Raw genomic sequence first — 19,956 nt, forward strand, 5'->3', positions numbered from 1 at the left:
AATAGCTAAGTTGGGTGTAGCTAGTTCTTTTAATTGTTATATAAAATATCATGGTAATTTTATTCAATCTTGAAAAAGCCAGCATTTGAATTCCATTTTTTCAGTTCTTAAAATGATTAATTACAGAAGGACTGGTTAGCACAAAAACAATTACAGTTGACCCTTGAACATCGCCCGGGTTCAGGGCATCAGCCCACCATGCAGTTGAAAATCCACATGCTGGCGTAGTCAGTCGAGCGTCTGACAGGGAATCTGCTTGAGATTCTCACTCTCCCTCTCTCTCTGCCCCTCCCCCGGCTTGTTCTCTCTAAATAAATAAATAAGTCAAACCTAAAAAAATTAAATCAAAGAAAGAAGAAAGGAAGGAAGAAAAAAAGAGGAAGGAAGGAAAGCGAAAGAACATCAATCAGTCAATCCAGGGGCGCCTGGGTGACTCAGTCAGTTAAGTGTCTGCCTTCAGCTCAGGTCATGATGTCAGGGTCCTGGGATCAAGCCCCGTGTCAGGCTCTCTGCTCATTGGAGAGCCTCCTTCTCCCTCTGCTCACCTCCCCCCCCCACCCTCATGCTCTCTTGCTCTCTTTCTCTCGCTTTGTCTCAAATATAGAAAATCTTAAAAAAAAAAGAAAGAAAGTCCATATGTAACTTTTGACTCCCCCAGAACTTAACTACTACTGTTGATCTGAAGCCTTACCAATAACAAATAGTTAACACATGTTTTGTATATTATATGTATTATATACCGTATTCTTACAATAAAGTAAACTAGAGAAAAGAAATGTTATTAAGAATATTGTAAGGAAACTAGGGGCACCTGGGTGGCTCAGTCGGTTAAGTGTCTGCCTTTGGCTCAGGTCCTGGGATCCAGCCCCACATCTGGCTCCCTGCTCAGCAGGGAGCTCAAATAAATAAATAAAATAAAATAAATAAATCTCAAATAAATAAAATCTTTAAAAAAAAAAAAGAATATTATAAGGAAAACACATTTGCAGTACTATACTGTATTTTTTTTTAAATCACATATAATTGGACCCACGCAATTGAAACCCATATTGTTCAAGGGTCAGTTGTATATGTTTTATTACCTGAGTGAACATGTAACCTTCTTTCTAACCAGGTTTGAGCTTAGTAATGCTGGTTTGTTTTCTTTCCAGTTCTTCCAGGGGTAGAGGGGAGCTAATTATAAAAGTAAATACATTTCTTTTATGGAAAATGTGAAAATGGAAACAACCAAAAAAAACCAGTTTTCCATAATTGTCCCACTTAAGAGATAAACACTTAACAATTTTGTGTATTTACCTCTGGTCTCTTAACCATATATGTGTATACATGTGTATTTTCATGTATATTAGTATATATATTTTTTAACTTAGCTAACCAGGTTTGTTTGGGGTTTCTTTGTTGTTTTTTTTTTTTTTAAGGTCTTTTTTCTCATTCATTTGTTGTTTTTCTTTTTTTCTAAATAGAAATTCTCATTTTTTGTGGAGCTCTTTTCAGAAGTTTTCCAGAGGACCAACATATTGTACTTGTCTTCATCTACTAATGAACACTGATTATATCAGCACTAGAATCGGCTAGCTATAACAGAATATTCAAAATAGCAGTGTCTTTAACACATAAGCTTTCTTGTTCACACATAAAGAAATTTGAAGGTAGCCTCTATGATCATTAGGCAACTGAGCTCCTCTGTTTCTGGGTCACAATCCTATTGTGTGGCTTCCATCCTTAAGGTAACTTTGTGCTCCAGAATAGCTATCATAATTGCAGTTGTCACATCCACAGTCCAGGCAGCAAGAAAGGAAAATTAGGGGAAGGCCAAAGGGCCTATGCCCAAGCTCTTTCAAGGATCTTTACCAGAAGTTCCCCCTAACAACTTCCATATAGATGCCTTTGGCCATAGTAATATGGTCAAATGACCACACCTGGCTGCAAGGGAAAAAAGGATCTGTGATCTTTTATCTGGGGACATTGCTGTCCTGAGTAAAGTCAGGGTTCTGTTGCTAGAAAGAGGGGAAGAATAGAGATTGGCAGGGGACTGGAAGTCTTTACCACACGGATGGATCTTTATAAATGATCAAGTTGAATGGAGCTCATTAGCCACTAACAAGCCCTCCTGGTCTCTGAGTCACAGGTGTTTTCCTGTGGAGTGAGGGCATCTCAGTGTAGTGGCAGATGAATAGTGCACACAGTGACATATCTTCACACTTGGGGAACCTTTCCACTTCAAGGATATCATTCAAGTTAGATGTGCTAAATAATGATTACTACTCTAAAATAAGAAGTGGTGTTATAACAGTTTTATATCTTTGCTAGTGTCAATTTTCTAGTCAGGTACTGGTTTATAATTATTCCTTACAGAAGTGATATTTCACTAGGTTAAAAACAACCACACATTTAAATTATCCCACCCTCTCTAAATGTAGAACAGATGCCATTGAACATCACTGAATTTTATACAGTTCAGATTTTTTTTATGAATTGTCTTTGAAAAACTCATATTCTCCAGCTTTTAATACTGTTCACATTTAATGGAAATGTACCTTGAACTTTGGAAACTACAGTAAATATTCAGTTTAATAGAAGTATCTGTAAATACATTTTAAAAAGCATATACATTTCACACTTTGATTCAATAATTATCATATAATCACAAATTTTATTTATAGCACACTTCAAGAAACACCTAATTTGAACATATATTCCTGTGTTTGTGTGATTAAAACAAATATGGCAGCTTATTTCGTTTTAACTCCTCTCTCCCTTCCCACTTTCATCCTAGCCCTTCATTGCTTATCAGCGATTTCACTTAGGTAGATTGTTTCTCTGAACATGTTTGAAATTTAGCTTCCTCATTACCCTGCAGCTTTGTTTGTCTCTGTCCTTTTTATTTTTTTTCCTGCTAATTAAAACCAGTATGTGAGACATCTTTATTGATATTTTTCTCCTAAATCACGCCTTTTCTAAGCATGGATGAAAAGTTAGATAGTTCTGCATGCCATTCTGCATGAAGTATTATTAACATAACTATTTGAAAAGTATTCTGTTTTTGTAGTTAATCGTTTTCTGTGTTACTGTTTGTGGTTGTTTGCATGTATACTGTATATATATGTTTTTGCAGCCTATTCCAAGCCTAAACGGGGCCACCGTAAAACTGCTTCATTTGGCAACATTCTGGATGTCCCTGAGATCGTCATATCAGGTATCATAGACCACCTGAGTTGGTCTAATAGCTATGGGACCGGAATAATGATCCCTGGTACTTATAAAATGCTTCTTGCTCCAATTTGTTTAGGACATAAAAAGAGATACCTTGCATGCAGAGATTAGGAAGACAGATTGAAAACTATACATTTATATATACTGAAGCAGACTTGACAGGATACCTTAAATCTCCAAAAATGAGGGTAGAATAGAAGGCAAAGTAAACCTTTTCCCAGAAGGGAGAATACTAGCCTAGAATTTTACCAACTTCCTCCCTGCTTTTAAGTGAGCAGATGAGCTGAACCAAGACTTTATTTGCACCCAGCAGAAAGAGGAAACAACTATTTAAAAATATTTGTTGACCTTGGCTCCTTTCCTTCCTTAGTTTCTACTTCTGGGGTTCCCTCTAGGCTTCCTCTCCAAGCCTCTTTCTGTTGGTAGCAAGTGAAATTTGAAGTTGAAAAAAGAGAATTGCTAAATACCATTTTGCCTTAACTAGAAAATAGAAACAAAACTAAATGAGATTTGCTGTTTTGCATGGTATCTTGCCAAAGAATCATGGTCAATTCTGATTCTTGTATGTTATCAAGAGAATCTTCTTGCAAATTACATGTTTTTATACCTAACTCACACATGGTACTTCAGTCTTAATTGGTAAATTCCTTTTATTTGTTATAGTAATAATTTCATAGATGACTCTAAATCACCATATTAGGCAGAAGCTTAAATGGCATATGTGACCTTCATTATCGATTAATATATGTCATCAAAATTATCATTTATTTCTCCATCTGCTTTGGGTTTTCCTCCACCTCTTCCCCAAAAAGAAATACACAGTTTTTCCCACACAACACATTCATGGGTGTGATTTGGGTAAACTCCTCAGCACTCTATACACTGCCTGTGATTGTGCTTTTAGCATAGTATTGTATCGTAGTTGAATACCTAGAGGTCATTTTCTCCTCTAGTAAAATGAAAACAGAATAGAGACCATGTCTTTGCTACTTACGGTTGACAGTATCAGCAGTTATCTGACAGTGCCTCACACATAGTGTTTAATAAATATGTACCTATTAAATGAACAAACTATTATTACCTCCCATGGCCAGGAACTAGGATACATATAAAATCTGTATAAATTATAAATGTGCATAAAACATAAATAATACAATTCTTAGGCATTTTATCTGTAGAAAACCATTTTATATTAAAGTAATTAATTTTTATTCTTTCAAAGTGCTTTATTCTATAACATCATCACTATTGCTGTTCAGAGAAAAGAGTTAACCCATTTCTCACATAGTAATTTCATTTATTAAGTCACGGCGTGCTTACAGAATTAACAAAGTACTTGAGATCATTTTACCTCCATGCTGAAAGGTACAGTGTTTAAGAGAATAATATTTTGACTAAAGAAGTGGGAACACTTAAACATGCATACTGTTAAGTGTGATTACTTTCAATGTTTGAGTGAATCAGGAGAATTTAGGCAAATGGCAGTATAATCTTAATCCATGTCTATGAGTAGGCATTAAGAACACATACACACACATGTACTGAATGCTGTAGCCAGTACTGTACAAAATACAGTACAAAATACAGGGAGAGAAAAGAGAAAGAATAGTCTTAATGGTTCTCAACCAGGATGAATTTGCCCTCCAGGGGATATTTGGCAACATCTGGAAACACGTTTGGTTGTCACAAGTGGCAGGTGGCACATATATGGTGGGCAGGAGCCCGGGATGCTGCTAAACATCCTACAGTGTACCAGACAATCTTCCAAAAGCCAAGAATTACCCAGCCTTAAATGTCAAGAGTACCGATGTTGAGAAACCCTGCTTAGATGCTCTTGTGTGGCCTATAAAGTAGTTCAGAGTACACATTCTTAATTGACCTCTATAGCAGTCTTATAAATGGGTTACCAGATAAAATTATGGCTATTTTACGAATGAGGAACTTAGATCTAATGGGTTTTGAGTGGTTTTCCCAGAGGCCACATAGCCAGGATCCCAACCTAGATCTGACTCCAAGTCACGTCCATTTTCTTCTCTTTTGTTGGAGTCAGAGAAGATAGAGTAATTCTGCCTTGCTCCTCTTTAGTGTTCACATTAAAGAGAGCTCTTTGGCCAGAAGACCCTCTCTTGACACTGGGTCCTTATTGGAGTCAGGAAACCTTAAGTCTGCTCTTAATTGCCAGAGCAACAATGCTATTCAAATAGAAATGGTATTCAATAACACATTTTATTAAATATTCTTGATGACTTCCCCCCCCAGATATCCAAACATTAACCTAATCAGTTTTGCTTTCTTTAATAAAAGAATACAAGCACTGAAATTAACAACAGTTGGACATAAAAGCCAGACATTAATGTGTTCTTAAGTTGTATTTTTAAAAATTAAATTAAATATAAAAATATAACCCATACTTTGAGAATATTTCAAATGGTCTTACATGACCATTTTAAATTATAAAGGAAGATACTTAATTCCCCAAATTTCTTAGTACCTTTTAGAATTTGTTTCTTCAAAGTCCCATTTCCCACAAGTTCTGTGGTATTACAGAACCTCTTGATATACCCAAACAGGTACTCATTAATATTGGATCCCATTTGTAAGCATTTTTTTAAATACAGCAATTTTTTTTTATCTTATCTGTAATGAATAAGTATTTTGAATAATACTTTCCTTTGGCCAAGTCCAGTATACTGGGTCTAATGTACTTCTTGGAATGAACTGCCTCTTGTAATAAAAGAGAGTGTTCCTTTAAGCATCACAAAACTTTTATGTGTACTTATTGGCAATGTACAAATATATCTTTTTGAAGGTGTGTCTTGCTTGAATTTTTTAAAATTTACCAAGTTGTTTAAATTGTAAAATGACTGAAATGCCTAATCTAGTCACAGGTGGACAAATTCAAGTCTTGTTTTTTGCTTGCTCTTTGCACTGTTTTATATTCTGCCATCATTCAGATGAGGAAGAGCAAGCAATCTAAGGCTTACAATGACATTCATTAATGTAATAGTCACTCAAGTCATGCAAAAATAGACCCTTTAATACCTCAGGAGTTCCTATGGATCAAGCTACACAATTTTTTATACCTCTTGTACATTGACGCTGGCTCTGAAGAAGTATTGGCAAAATTTGCTGCTGATGACTCCCTTCTACTTTTCACTGCCCACAAAGAGTGGCTATAGATCAATCTGGCTTTTTATTACAAAGCAACACGTAGTTAATAGCAGATTGCCAGTAGAGTATGACATTTTGCTAATTCTTCATTTGTGGAGAGGGCCCTGTCAAGTAACAGGGTTCGATCTAAGCAAAGTAAATGTAAATGTAGAGGTTTCTTGCTCAGGATTTAAACTGTTTGACCTACCATTTTCTAATCTATTTGTTTATTGAACATGATAAACTGATAAATTGAAATGAACTTTGAGAAGAGGAAATAGACTTTCTTAAATATTTTCCAAGTTTTAAAAGCATAATCATTTCTCCCTTTTAGCCAGTTCCTTTTAATTTGTTTTACTTTTATTTAAAGAAAAGGTGAATGAGTGGCATATTATTAGATTGCTTTAAATTTACTAATTTTTTTCCTCCAAGATTTTAATAAGAATACGAATTTTTGTTTATTTGGTTCTTCTACTTGGATTTTCTTGACTTTCTCACATTCGTTTTGTTATATCCAGGCTTCCGAGGTTCTGTTTTTTCCCCCATCTTCATCTCATATACTCAAATGAAATAGGGATTATGAATTATGAAACTATATAATACATTCTGATAGTATTTACTGGTGTTAGAATAGCTAAATTTTACATTTCTTTCAAAAATCCCAATATAAAAGATAAACAGGTAAAATGTCAAAAATTAACAAAACAGGAGCAATAGCCTTTTCCCGTTTAAAGCATGGAGTAAGAGACTGAGTAGTTAATGCAGATTTTGTTCATGGCTTTAGTTTCAGTAATCGAAAAAGATTAGCAATTCTGCTCTGCAGTCCTTGTGTGAATAGTTACAGCACTTAAGGAAATCAACTCTCATAATAATGCATTTTGAAATCCACTGAAAAGCTACTATCAAATACATACATATATACCACCTGTAAAAGATTTAATGGAAACATTAGTCTTCTGTAGTTCCTTACTTTCTAAAATGAAATTCCTTACACACAGTTTAGACCAGATTGATTACTATCCTAAAATGATACATATTTCCAAATATTGCAAAAGTAAATTTTTCCAAATACTGATATTGTAGGACTGCCGTAATTATATTATAAATACATCTTTAAAAAAATAACCTACAAAGTTTTATAGAATAGTTATGTTTAAACAGTTTTTTTGCTGTTATACTCAGTTCTGAATTTCTTAGTTCAGACTAAATTATAATGCTTGAGTTCATTTAAAACACTTGAAAATTCTCATTTATTCCATAGATAAAAATTGCCTTAATGTGCTTCTATTTGAGAGCCTTGAACAGTGGTGCTTTAGTGTACCTTTTGTAAGGCTAAAATAATATGGCATAGCATTTTAAAATCATAGAATGCTTTAACCAAAGATGATTTTCCGTCTTACATACAGTTCTTAAGGATATAATAAATAATAAAGATTGAATATGCAAATGTTTTATAGTCAGTCATATAAAATGTTTTTGCCCAGGTCCCTGAAGAGCCTGAATTTAACTGCTATTTTTTGTTTGTAATACTTTTTTTTTTCTTTTTTTATTGTTATGTTAATCACCATACATTACATCATTAGTTTTTTATATAGTGTTCCATGATTCATTGTGTACAACACCCAGTGCTCCATGCAGAACATGGCCTCTCTTCAATACCCATCACCAGGCTAACCCATCCCATCACCCCCCTCCCTCCAGAACCCCCAGCTTGCCTCTCAGAGTCCATCGTCTCTCATGGTTCATCTCCCCCTCCGATTTTGTAATACTGTTCTTAAAGCTGAAAGAAACTTCAGGTGTCCTTATGATTTCAGCTGCAGTTAGATATCTTAACTGAGAAAAATTTAATGAATATTCACTTTTAATTTCAGTCAGACACATTTAGCTCTATATTAGTTGTTTTCAAGAGTATGATGAGTAGTTAAATAGAGTAAGTAGAGTGTGGGAGAGCCCAAGCATATTTAACAAAAATAAATGGGTAGTTGATTTCTCATATTTAAGTCTTTTCCTCCTTCGAAGTTTCAAATACCTGAAGTAACTGGCAAACAGATTGGGCTGGTGGGGGGGGCAGTGCAGTGAGGGCTTTGTAGAATGCTGGACAGCTGGAGGCTGCAATACTGTTCAGAGGCACTTGGGCACTATTTGGCTTTCTCCTGTCAGGACAAGAATATAACCTTTTAATACTATATTTGGTTCAAGAACCAGTAGATACTATTTATAAACATTACTTTAACTGTAAGTACATAAATTACTGGTGCAGTTTTTCCCCCTGAATAGTGCAGTGCTGGTGTGAAGAGACAGATAAGAAGGAAACTTTCCTAGATCTGGCAAGTTCCTACCTTGGACACATTGTGTCATTAGCAGCTATAAACCTTTGAATTAGGGACTCTGAGGCCCAAGGAGAGCTATGCTGAAATATTTCTGTTTCTGCTGTGTGTAGCCACCTCACCTTACTAAAATTCTGTATTTGTGGCTAATTAAATAGGGAAGTTCATCTAACCAACATTAAAGAGAATGTTTAGTAGTCTTTACATATCGTAGCCTATCAAGATCACATTTTGCAATCGAAAAAACTGAACTCTAACCTAATGAAAGCTAGTTTGTTAGAAAACAAAACATCAATAATAATTACTTTCCTTTGATAGGAGGGAAAAAAAACTCACCCTGAAGGGCCTTCTAAGGAATGAGGTAGGATTTGTTGAAATAAATAAAAGAATATGAAATTTGTGGCAGCCTAAATGAGAACATATATTTTTTAAATTGCACAGTTTACTATGAAGCAGTGATATAATACTACAGTGTATAGTGCTGTACAAATTTTTTTAATCTTACATATTTTACACATGAAGAAAACACAATTTTTAATATTTTTAATATTAAAAATTTTAATATCCAGTTTTTTATATTAAAAATATTATTTTAAGGAATATTTTAATATTTTATTTTCTATATAATTTGTATTAATATTTCTATATAATATATTAATATTCATTGATATTATTTTAATGAATATTTTAATATTCAAAACTTATGAATCTCAAATTTTCCAATATTTGTTAAGAGATGTCTCTAGGAAAATGTAGTGTTGATTTTTACATGAAAAGAGTCTTCAGGAAGTTTGGAAAATAGAAAAATAAGAGTAATTAAGTTTGGAAAATAGAAAAATAAGTAATAAAAATGAGCTTACTTAAACCAATAAGAAAAGCCACAGGAGTGACTAGGAAGGACTCTGTTCAAATACCAGTTCAGTAAATAAGTTGTACTTAAAAGAGCAGCTTTGGGCACCTGGGTGGCTCAGTTGGTTAAGCGACTGCCTTCAGCTCAGGTCATGATCCTGGAGTCCCGAGATCGAGTCCCGCATCGGGCTCCCTGCTCGGCAGGGAGTCTGCTTCTCCCTCTGACCCTATCCCCGCTCATGCTCTCTCTCTTTCTCTCTCTCTCAAATAAATAAATAAAAATCTTAAAAAAAATAAAATAAAAGAGCAGCTTTTTGAAGAGATGGATTCTGTTTTTGTGACATTATTGTAAGAACAATTGAATTGGCCTATAAGCTGCTATTTTAACCATACTTTTCTTTTTGGAGGGAAAGGGGCTATGTGGGGGGTTATGATGGGCTAGAGATACAGTATATTCCTTTTGTTGCTCTTAGAGAAGTTGTTCTAAAAAATATCACTTGTTCCCTATCGTAAGTTTTGAAAGCTCCAGAATTTATTACAAAATGAAATACTCAGGACGTCATTTGCAGGTTTCAGATTCCTTGATCAGGCATCTGTAGACGTCGTATTGGCCCTTGATTCTACTTTTTTCATTTACACTACCATGTGTAGTATAGGTATGCACATAACAAAGAACCATGAAAAAATGTAAAATAAGTGAGTTTCTAAATTAGTATTCACTTGCAAAAAAAGTTCAGACTCAAGCTGAATTTACTGAGAACACACCCAGTAATTTTCATTTGCAATAACAGGAGTTTTATTTTTTTTTACATTCACATTTCTAAATTATGACTTAAAACTTAATATTGGAGCAACAAGTATTTGTTGATTGCAGTCCTTTTTTGCTTTGTCTAAACTATTTGCCAGATGGTTTCTGCCATGGTTATGCTAATTAAAATGCATTGCCTAATATTGCTTGCTTTGATTCATGTTGTAGCTTGAAGATTTCTCATTTTATGGCATTTGTTAACTGTGTCACCTCTTATTTACCCTACTTCCTTAAAAGTTTTTATTCCCCTTCCTTCTACCCCACTTAGATTTTAGTGTTTTTGTTGTTATTGCAGTGGTGATGTAATGATTTTTAGACACATGTGCTGGGTGGTTCCCCAGATTCACAAATGTTGCTAATCTGAAAAGAGAATTCCAGACACTTTTATAAGCCTGTCTCATCTAAGCTAATTTTAGAATGATTGTGTTGAATGAAGTGTGCCTAAAATTGCTTATTAGTCATGGTGGTAGGGATCTTTTTGTTCTCAGGAAACAGCGATAGTTAAAAATTTTCATAAAAGTTATCTTAGTGTGCCTGATTCAACAAATGTGTGTTATTTGTGTTATTTTAATTTGTATCCAAAAGCTGGAACTTGCAGGGCGCCTGGGTGGCTTAGTCCATTAAGCATCTGCCTTTAGCACACGTCATGATCCCAGAGTCCTGGGATCGAGTCCCACATTGGGCTCCCTGCTCAGCAGGGGGCCTGCTTCTCCTTCCTCTGCCGCTCCCTCTGCTTGTGCTCTCTCTCACTCTCTCTCTCTCCAATAAATAAAATCTTTAAAAAAAAAAAAAAAGTTGGAACTTGGAATGAAATGAAACTTGAAGTAAATTTGAGCTAAAATTATGCAGAGAATTCTAAAACATAGCTTAAAATGAAGAAAAGCGATGATGTCTTATAAATTTGAGTGTGGCTATAAACTTGAATTTTTATATTTACTACACGTATTACTGCATTAAACATTATTCTATTGTAAGGTCCTTTGAGTTTACATACAAAATAATAATGGGGTCACATGGATTAAGATGCTAAGGTATATTGCTGATTGGTTTAAAATAAGATCTGAGGATTATAGAAATATAAAATTTTAAGAATGAATTGTCTGCTAATCGGGCCAAAACTGTTAGAGTGCATGTTCTGAGTGCTACCTACTAGTTGAAAAATTATGTAATACAGCTTTCAGAGTCAAAAGAATTTTGAGTATTGTATCAGCTGTTTCTCACAATATTTTGGTGTTTCCTTTTAGACAGCTGATCTCTCATCTTAGAAGATACCATACAACCAATTCTGTGCCCAAATAAAAGTACTGAGTGATACTCCTGCTTAATTCATTCTATTTTGCTTATATTTATAGAAATTTTTTGTAAACTGATTTTTAGATTAAATTATTATTAGCATTGATGTTCCTAAAGCAGGATTAACACAATAGCCCATTTCAGCAAGCTGTACATTTGAGAATGGAATGAGAGTCATTCATCTTCAGTAGGAAATTAAAATAGTTGTTCACCAGTAATAATTTACTAGATTCTGACAAAAACTAATGGGATTAAGTAAGTGTGACTCAGTATAATAAATTTAAGCCTAAGCATCCTTTTAGGCCCTGAATGAACAAGGTACTGTTGTTGGTTAAAGGCAGTCATGTCATACTACCTGCTGGCTAGCTGTCTTGCTGAAGAAACTGTAACGTAAGGCCCTTGAAATAGATGCCATCATCAGCCCCAGCCCACAAATATTCATCTATTTAAATACATGACAGAAGATGGTGCAAGAGAGTTCAACAGCTATTCATGTGGGGTAGGAGTAGGACCTACTTTGTTGTAGGCCAGCAACTTTTGAGTTAAAATTCTGCAGCTGTTTCTCTTCCTTTCCTTACAACATTCTCTCCTTCTTCTTCTTCTTTTTTTTTTTTTTAACAATAAACTGACTTAACTGTTTTTCCCACAAACATTTTGTGTAGATCCAAGGAGGAACAAATTCCAGCCTCCTACTGTAGCAGTAACAACCTTGTTGTCTGTCTGAAGAGATCTCAGTATTCTACTTTTTTTTATCTTTTAAAAGGCAACGGACAGCCAAGACGTAGATCCATCCAAGACTTGACTGTTACTGGAACAGAACCTGGTCAGGTAAGACTTAACATTTGAATTCCCTGTCTTTGAAGAATAATAAGGGGCAGAAATCAAGAATTAACTATAACATATATACTCTGCAGAATTAGTTTCATGAGTTGACCTAAAATTGTGGTAGAGGAGTTCATTGGCATTTGAATTTAAATACTTTGGAAAAAAAGTATAGATGCCATTATTAGTTTAACTTGAAGGATAATTTATTATAGTAGGTTGATTAATTCAGTAGTACTCCATGTGCATTACATGGTTTTTATATATGATTTAATAAAGAAATATCAACTTTGTAATTTAACAATTTGTTGTTATCCTTATCCTCTAAAGTGAATCCTTAGTGCTGCCTCCTTTTTACTAATGAGGTAAAAAAAAAATTTTTTACTAATTATTTTACTGATTACTAATATTTACTAATAAATATTTTCCCAAGAAAATGTCACTCCTGTGGCATCACATAAGGCACTAACATACCTAGATGTCTCTAACATCTTTTAATTTGTCATATCTTATTGGATTTATATTTTTGTGAAATATGCTTAAGACAATATTTACTAAGCAGATGGATAAATTCTGGAAAGCTTCTATCACAGTTGCTAAGGTTTTCTTCATCTTATATTTCTGGATGTTCTTCTAAACTCCTCTTATCTCTTTATCACTTTCTTTATAAATGATCCAGACAGTGTTATAATTTTAGCCATTACTGACTAGTACAGAGTTTTAACAAGTATATAGAAGTAGAAGCTCAGCCAGTGTTTTTTTTTTCTGTTATTCAGATCAATATACTGGACGTATATAATTCATATGATATCTTTAAAATGAATGAGAACTAATTGTGAGTTATTTGTTGATTTATTTTCACTTGTGTTGCAATAAGTGTTATGAGTATAGCATACATCTGAAGTAATAAAAATGTCACATTATGGTCCATATTCATGTAAAATAGTATTATGTATTAGAAACAAAGTGATTTAATTTATGATAAAAAAGGTGTTTTATTATTTCATATTTAAAAAAATTTTTTTTTAATTTATTTTATTTGAGAGAGCACAAGCAGGGGGCATGGCAGAGGGAGAGGCAGAAGCAGGGAGCCTGACACCAGGGCTCCATCCAAGGACCCCAGGATCATGACCTGAGCTGAAGGCAGATGCTTAACCAACTGAGCCACCCAGGCGCCCCCCCTTTTTTAAATAATATTTTAAATTTTAGAGAATCTTTGTAGTTGTTAATAAAAATTTGAAAGCCTTTTATAGCTATCAACTTAACAAAAAGCACTTGAAATATTTATGATAAATATCCTTGATCTTCATTTATATCTGGATATATTTTTATTTCTCACAGTGCCTATACATTCACTCAAATGCATACACACACATACATACATTATATGTATAAATTTATTATATATGGTATTAAGTAACCCTAAATCTGAAGGTATTATAAATGAATACAATCATTTTATTTCATTTATTTTAATGGCTTTTTCAGCATATCTGCTTTTGTGAAGCCCGGGAACTTTTGAATGAAATTTCCCACTTTCTTCCCCTCAAATACTTCACGTGTTAATGAGGGCATTTAGTAACAGATAGTTTAACATCTGGTATTTGCTTTGATTCCTTAGAGGCTTGATGAGCTCAGCCTTTTTAACACTGTTTACTATTGCCATTGATATTCCAGTTATGAGAAACTCTAGCCAAGTGTTCTCCCTTTGACTGGGAATGCAAAGCCTGCTCTAAGGCAGTTCAGAAGCATCTGCTAGTGCAAGTGCTTTTCTTTGTACTCTATAGTAAAGGCATTGCTGTCATTCAGGACTGACCTCACCGTACCAGCCTTCCTTATTTCATCACAAATTCTGTATTACTTGAGATTATGATTTTAATTTGTAATACCTTCCCTAGGAAAACATTGAAACTGAGGCAGACTGTGGTTGTGTGACAGTCATTTGCATGAATTGTCATGGACTACTACAAAAGATTCGGAGTGAGGGGGAATTTGGTGTGGCAGTACAACCTTTTCTAAAACAGGTGATAGATAGCCATTGTGTAGCCAGTTTTTAACACTGATCCACCCTTTCAAAATTACTTAAGTATTATAAACTTAAAATGCCAGTTTGGGATGAGGATGGTAAATAGTAATTCTAATACACTGGGAAAACATTTTCCTTCTGAAAGTGTTAAGATAAATGACCATTAAATCTTTTTAATACTCATGAAAATAACATTATTTGAGAAAGAAAATTATGCATAGTATGGATTTTCAAAATTGAAGGTATAGTTCTTTTTAAAGGTCTGGCTAAGCAATGATAAAACAGATGTGTGGGTTTTTTTTTTTTTTTTGGTTGGTTGGTTGGTTGGTTGGTTTTGGCCATGGAAATTGAGAAAGAACATAAAGAAAAGAATTTGCCCACCCAGTACAGTCATCAGAGGAAGAGCGAAAACTTACTAATGAAGCTTAATAATACATCTCATAGAGGAAAGTGAACTGATTGGAGTTTATACTTTGGCTCTTGATTTAAGACTGACCTTAAAATCACTTAGACTTTATATCTTTAAATTAAAATTAGGTTGTTTTTTTGTTTTGGTTTGGTTTTTTTAAAGATTTTATTTATTTATTTGAGAGAGAATGAGAGAGAGCACATGAGAGGGAGGAGGGTCAGAGGGAGAAGCAGACTCCCTGCCGAGCAGGGAGCCCGATGCGGGACTCGATCCAGGGACTCCAGGACCATGACCTGAGCCGAAGGCAGTCGCTTAACCAACTGAGCCACCCAGGCGCCCAAATTAGGTTGTTTTTATACTGCCATTGCTATTGAGCGGAATAGTGAATGAAGCAAACATCTGAATTAACAGTAGTTGTGATTTGTCTGAAATATTGCATCCTTACAACATACAACTCACTTTTAAATTAATTCAGGTTTTTATTAAGCCAGGAAGCTTATTAAGCACACGTAGTGAATCTGGCCTCTTAGGTACTTTGAAAACATACTGAGAAAGAAAAAAGTTGCCCCAGGATGTCCAGGAACTGATCTGACGCTGAGGCCTCAAGTACTGTTAGAAGCTGGACATAAACAATTTCTCAGAACACCAATAGACAAGATTATACTGAGACCATGATAAAATGAGACAAAACAAGAACATTTTATAATGTCTCAGCACAGACAAAACAGGGTCACTGTGCCACACACAAAATACCAGACATTGCCTTTTCCCAGCTGATGCGAGTGACTGCTTCTTTACCAGCTGCAGCTTTATCCTTATCTGAGTTTATCTTCCCTGGAGAATTGCCTCTGTTTTCTGGCAGTAGCCAATCTAGAGTGAACCCCTCCTTCCTTAGAACCTCCCCAAAATCATTCAACAAAAGCTCCAAATCTACAGTAAGCTCTAAAATCTTTTCAGAGAGACCCCACATTATCCCATAGCGAGCACTCTGCTTCACTGCAATGAGTGTTAAACTCATCTCATCCCACTATGGGTATGTTCCTGGTGGTCTTTGGCTAGGGAGCATTGACAGTGCCAAGAAGGCCCAGCTTCCCCTGATGTATTCGAGCACATCAGACTTAGGCCCAGATCAATTAGAGAATTGCAGTAATATCTGTTGTGCACCAACGTTGTGCCAGTCAGGCCTTTATTTTTTTAATTTTTTTAAAAGATTTTTATTCATTCGAGAGAGAAAGCATGCAAGAACAGGAGCAGGGGGCGGGCAGAGGGAGAGGGAGAAGCAGACTCCCCGATGAGCAGGGAGCCCAATGCAGGACTCGATCCCAGGACCCTGGGATCATGACCTGAGTGGAAGGCAGACGCTTAACCAGCTGAGCTACCCAGGCGCCCCACTAATATATGTTATTTAAATCATAACCCTGTAAATTTGGTACTTTTATTTTCCTCATTTGCAGATGAATAAACTGAGGGTTAGAGAAACTTTCCAAAGTCATCTTCCCTTGTACTACCAGTAATTGCTATAACCAAGTTATTAATCCAGATCTGATTCCAAAGCACACAAACTACACTCTGTCATTCTGTGTTGCGTGTGAAACTGAGTGTATTGCATGCTAAAGTAGTCCTAGATCTCTTCAATTTCAAGTGTTTTGACTTCTGATAGTCTGCATCATCATTAAGTATTTAAGTAGTTTTCAATGATGAGTTTTAGCTGTATCATATTATTGAGCAAGGCTAATTCACCTTGATAATAAATTTCCATAGATGGCTGCACAGGTTTATTTTTTATACATCTGGGTAGCCTTTCTGTGTTTCACTAAAATTACACATTTTCGTGTATGTCTGCATGCTCCTTCTGGAGTTGTATCCAATATAGATCTGTTTTCAGGATGTCTCTTGGGCGGGGCGGCGGGGGGGGGAGACAGCAGTCAGTGAAAATCACAACTGCAAGATAGATGATGTGATTATGATTGTTTAGAAAACGAGGCATACTATATTTTTAAATGGACTTTAGAATCTACTTTTATTAGTCAGATATGTGACTCTAGGTGAGTTCTTTAATTTCCCTGAGCTTCAGCAATCTTATGTACCAGTGGGGACCGTAACACCCACTCCTTGGGGTTCTTAGAACATGTAAAAGTACCAGACACACTGTAGATGCTTAGTAATGTATACCTGCCTCCCCGTAGTGTACCTCCCAAGGTTCTTACTACTTCCTTGCTCTCATTATAGTTTATTACTATCCAGAAACAAAAATAGCACTGGGAAAGAAGTAAAATCCCTTTGGCATTCGGTTCCTGTATTATAAGACAAGTTTGTGTTAGGGATTATAGAAAATATTGGCCTTAAAGGCTTTTTATGTATCAGTTGTTATTTATTTAAGGGATATAATTTATTATACTACTACTTCTGTCTGTCCTCAATCTGCACCTCCTTCAGTATAAATAATTTTCTGTTAAAGCTCTAAATCAGAGGCTTATATAATAGTTTTAAAAAATTCCTGGTTCATAGTATACCTTTCTGTGGAGAACTTAAAAACCATGTAAGAATAATAAAATTCTAAAATTTCCTTATAATAAACTACAGTGAAGCTAGAATTAGATTGATCCTATACCTTCAGATTAGAAAGAATGTTTTCAGTATTACCTGTCATGTATAGACTTAATTGAATTATCTGTGACTATCATAAGGGAGGAAGTACCCTTATAGATGCATATCACTAACTTGATACCCATTTCTTTTTAATGTTTGCATTATTCAGATGTTACTTCAGCAAAATCATCATATAAATCAACATTTAATCTCTGTGTTTTGTGCTTGTATAATTTTAGCAACTGAAGGTTTTAAATAGCTTTTAAATGTCAGTATAAATGGTTAGCACTGGCCATAAATCTTTTACTTATGAAAATATTTTCCCAGTCATTCAGGTGAGACATAAAAAGCAAAGCTTTATTTTTGTCTGTAAAATAACTCCCAATTCCTTTTTATAAATATAGAGATAAAGTTCTGGGCAAAGTCCAGTTCTGTTTCATGTCTACCGATGGTTAATTTGCCCTCTGGTTTAAATTTGGCTTAGTATTCTTCTGCCTTAAATTTCAGTGTGGCTTTTCTGTACTCTTTGTAACCACTTTCATATCCAACCTTGTGGTAAGTCAAGTTTCTCTCTCTCTTCAACTTGTATAAGAATAGAATAAAGTAATTGTAAATGTCTTGAAGGAGCAACCCAAATGAGGTTTTTTTTTTGTTTTTTTTTTTTTTACGTAGCTTGACATTTATTCTTTTCTTTTAATTTTATTTTATTTTATGTTAATCACCATACATTACATCATTAGTTTTTGATGTAGTGTTCCATGATTCATTGTTTGCGTATAACACCCAGTGCTCCATTCAATACGTGCCCTCTTTAATACCCATCACCAGGCTAACCCATCTCCCCACCCCCTCCCCTCGAAAACCCTCAGTTTGTTTCTCAGAGTCCATAGTCTCTCATGGTTCGTCTCCCCCTCCCAGTTTTGAGAGCATACATGATCATAAGAATTTGACCAATGATATTTTTTTTTAAATAGCTACTATAAAATAAAACTTCTTCCGTAGTAGTTTGCAAGCAGTAACATAAATTTAAACCATAAACGAGTTTGATTTTTTTTCTTAATTGTCAAATATTACCTGATCTCTTATTTATACCCTAATTTTTCAGGTGTTCAAGAAATTTGATTATGGCTTGTTTTTAAATATTTCTTTAGCTTTTTTTTTTATATGAACGTTTTAGCATATTGTTACTTAATCAAAAAAACCAATTTCTTGAAATATGAAGACTTATTTAGTTAATTTATGGATGTAAATTTAGCTCATGATGGCTTTTCTTGTAGTTTTAAGGAAAAACTAGTTTTGAAACTTGACTTAAAAATATTAGCCTTGGGGCGCCTAGGTGGCTCAGTTAGGTAAACATCCGACTCTTGATTTCAGCTCAGGTCATGATCTCAGGGTTGTGAGATCCAGCCCCATAATCAGGCTCTAAGTTAGGCATAGAGCCTGCTTAAGATTCTCTCTCTGCCACTCCCTCTCTTCCTTCCCCCCTCCCTCTCTAAAAAAAAACGAAGAAGAAGAAGGTTTAAAGGACTCGGGAATAATGTCATAGTATCTGTACTTTTTTTTGCCAAGGGTAGCCTCATCTGAAAGTAAGAGTTAGGAATTTCATCACTGGTTCTTTCTGGTACATATTCTTTCTTGTATACAAAAGGTAAATAAGCCAAGCAACAGTCTTATATCTGAGTGCTAAGAGTTTATGTTACATTTTATTCATTTTTCTTTTTTTTTTTTTTTTAAAGATTTTATTTATTTATTCATGAGAGATAGAGAGAGAGAGGCAGAGGCAGAGGGAGAAGCAGGCTCCCCGCGGAGCAGGGAGCCCGATGCGGGACTCGATCCCAGGACCCTGGGATCATGACCTGAGCTGAAGGCAGACGCTTAACCGACTGAGCCACCCAGGCGTCCCACATTTTATTCAATGAGTATTTATTTTACAGTTATTATATATTCAGTAATTTCCTAAATACTGGAGAGTATAATATAAAAGTACACATGATCTCTGCCCTTAGTATATTACAATATTTTTGAGGAATAACAAACATTGAGAGTAATATAAACTATTACAGTATCAGGTTGAGGTTTATGTAGTAGCAGACTATAGATACAGCCAAAAGGAAAAAAGTATCTTTGTGATAGGGTTTAGTCACTATGTTTTATTAAAAGAACTGTGATTTTGATCTTGAGAGGGAACTGTTAGGTGCTGCAAGTTCATTCATATATTCCCATCTTAGATTTACAGCCTAATAATCAGCCATTTAGTGAACATTTTTATTGTGTCAAGAAACACTTTGGGTACTTCATTTCATTTGATTTTTTTACAAACTGATGAGGCAGGTAATACTGTCCTCATTTTACTTATTGAGGCTTAGAGGTTAAATAACTTACATAAAGCCACACTGCTAATAAATAGCAGACAAGAGATTCAAATTCTGGATTGTATTGTTTCTAGTGCCGGACTTCTTAACTATTACTA

The 19,956-nt window shown here is 34.9% G+C and overlaps 1 protein-coding gene across 7 annotated transcripts in view; it reads left to right on the forward strand.

Annotated features, from left to right (window-relative positions):
- MAP3K7 (mitogen-activated protein kinase kinase kinase 7) overlaps positions 1-19,956 on the forward strand; it is a 72,966-nt gene that overhangs the window by 39,028 nt on the left and 13,982 nt on the right. For 3 of the 7 annotated variants that reach the window (XM_021693647.1, XM_044917645.1, XR_002480523.1), the window contains exons 12-13: positions 3,116-3,196; positions 12,404-12,468. In XM_021693647.1, the coding sequence (XP_021549322.1) occupies positions 3,116-3,196; positions 12,404-12,468 (146 nt within the window). Of the gene's footprint in view, positions 1-3,115; positions 3,202-12,403; positions 12,469-19,956 lie in introns of all 7 variants that reach the window. The other 4 variants (XM_021693648.1, XM_044917646.1, XR_002480524.1 and 1 more) reach the window with 2 other exon arrangements.

Source organism: Neomonachus schauinslandi, chromosome 8, assembly GCF_002201575.2.
Source record: "Neomonachus schauinslandi chromosome 8, ASM220157v2, whole genome shotgun sequence".
Classification (NCBI taxonomy): domain Eukaryota; kingdom Metazoa; phylum Chordata; class Mammalia; order Carnivora; family Phocidae; genus Neomonachus; species Neomonachus schauinslandi.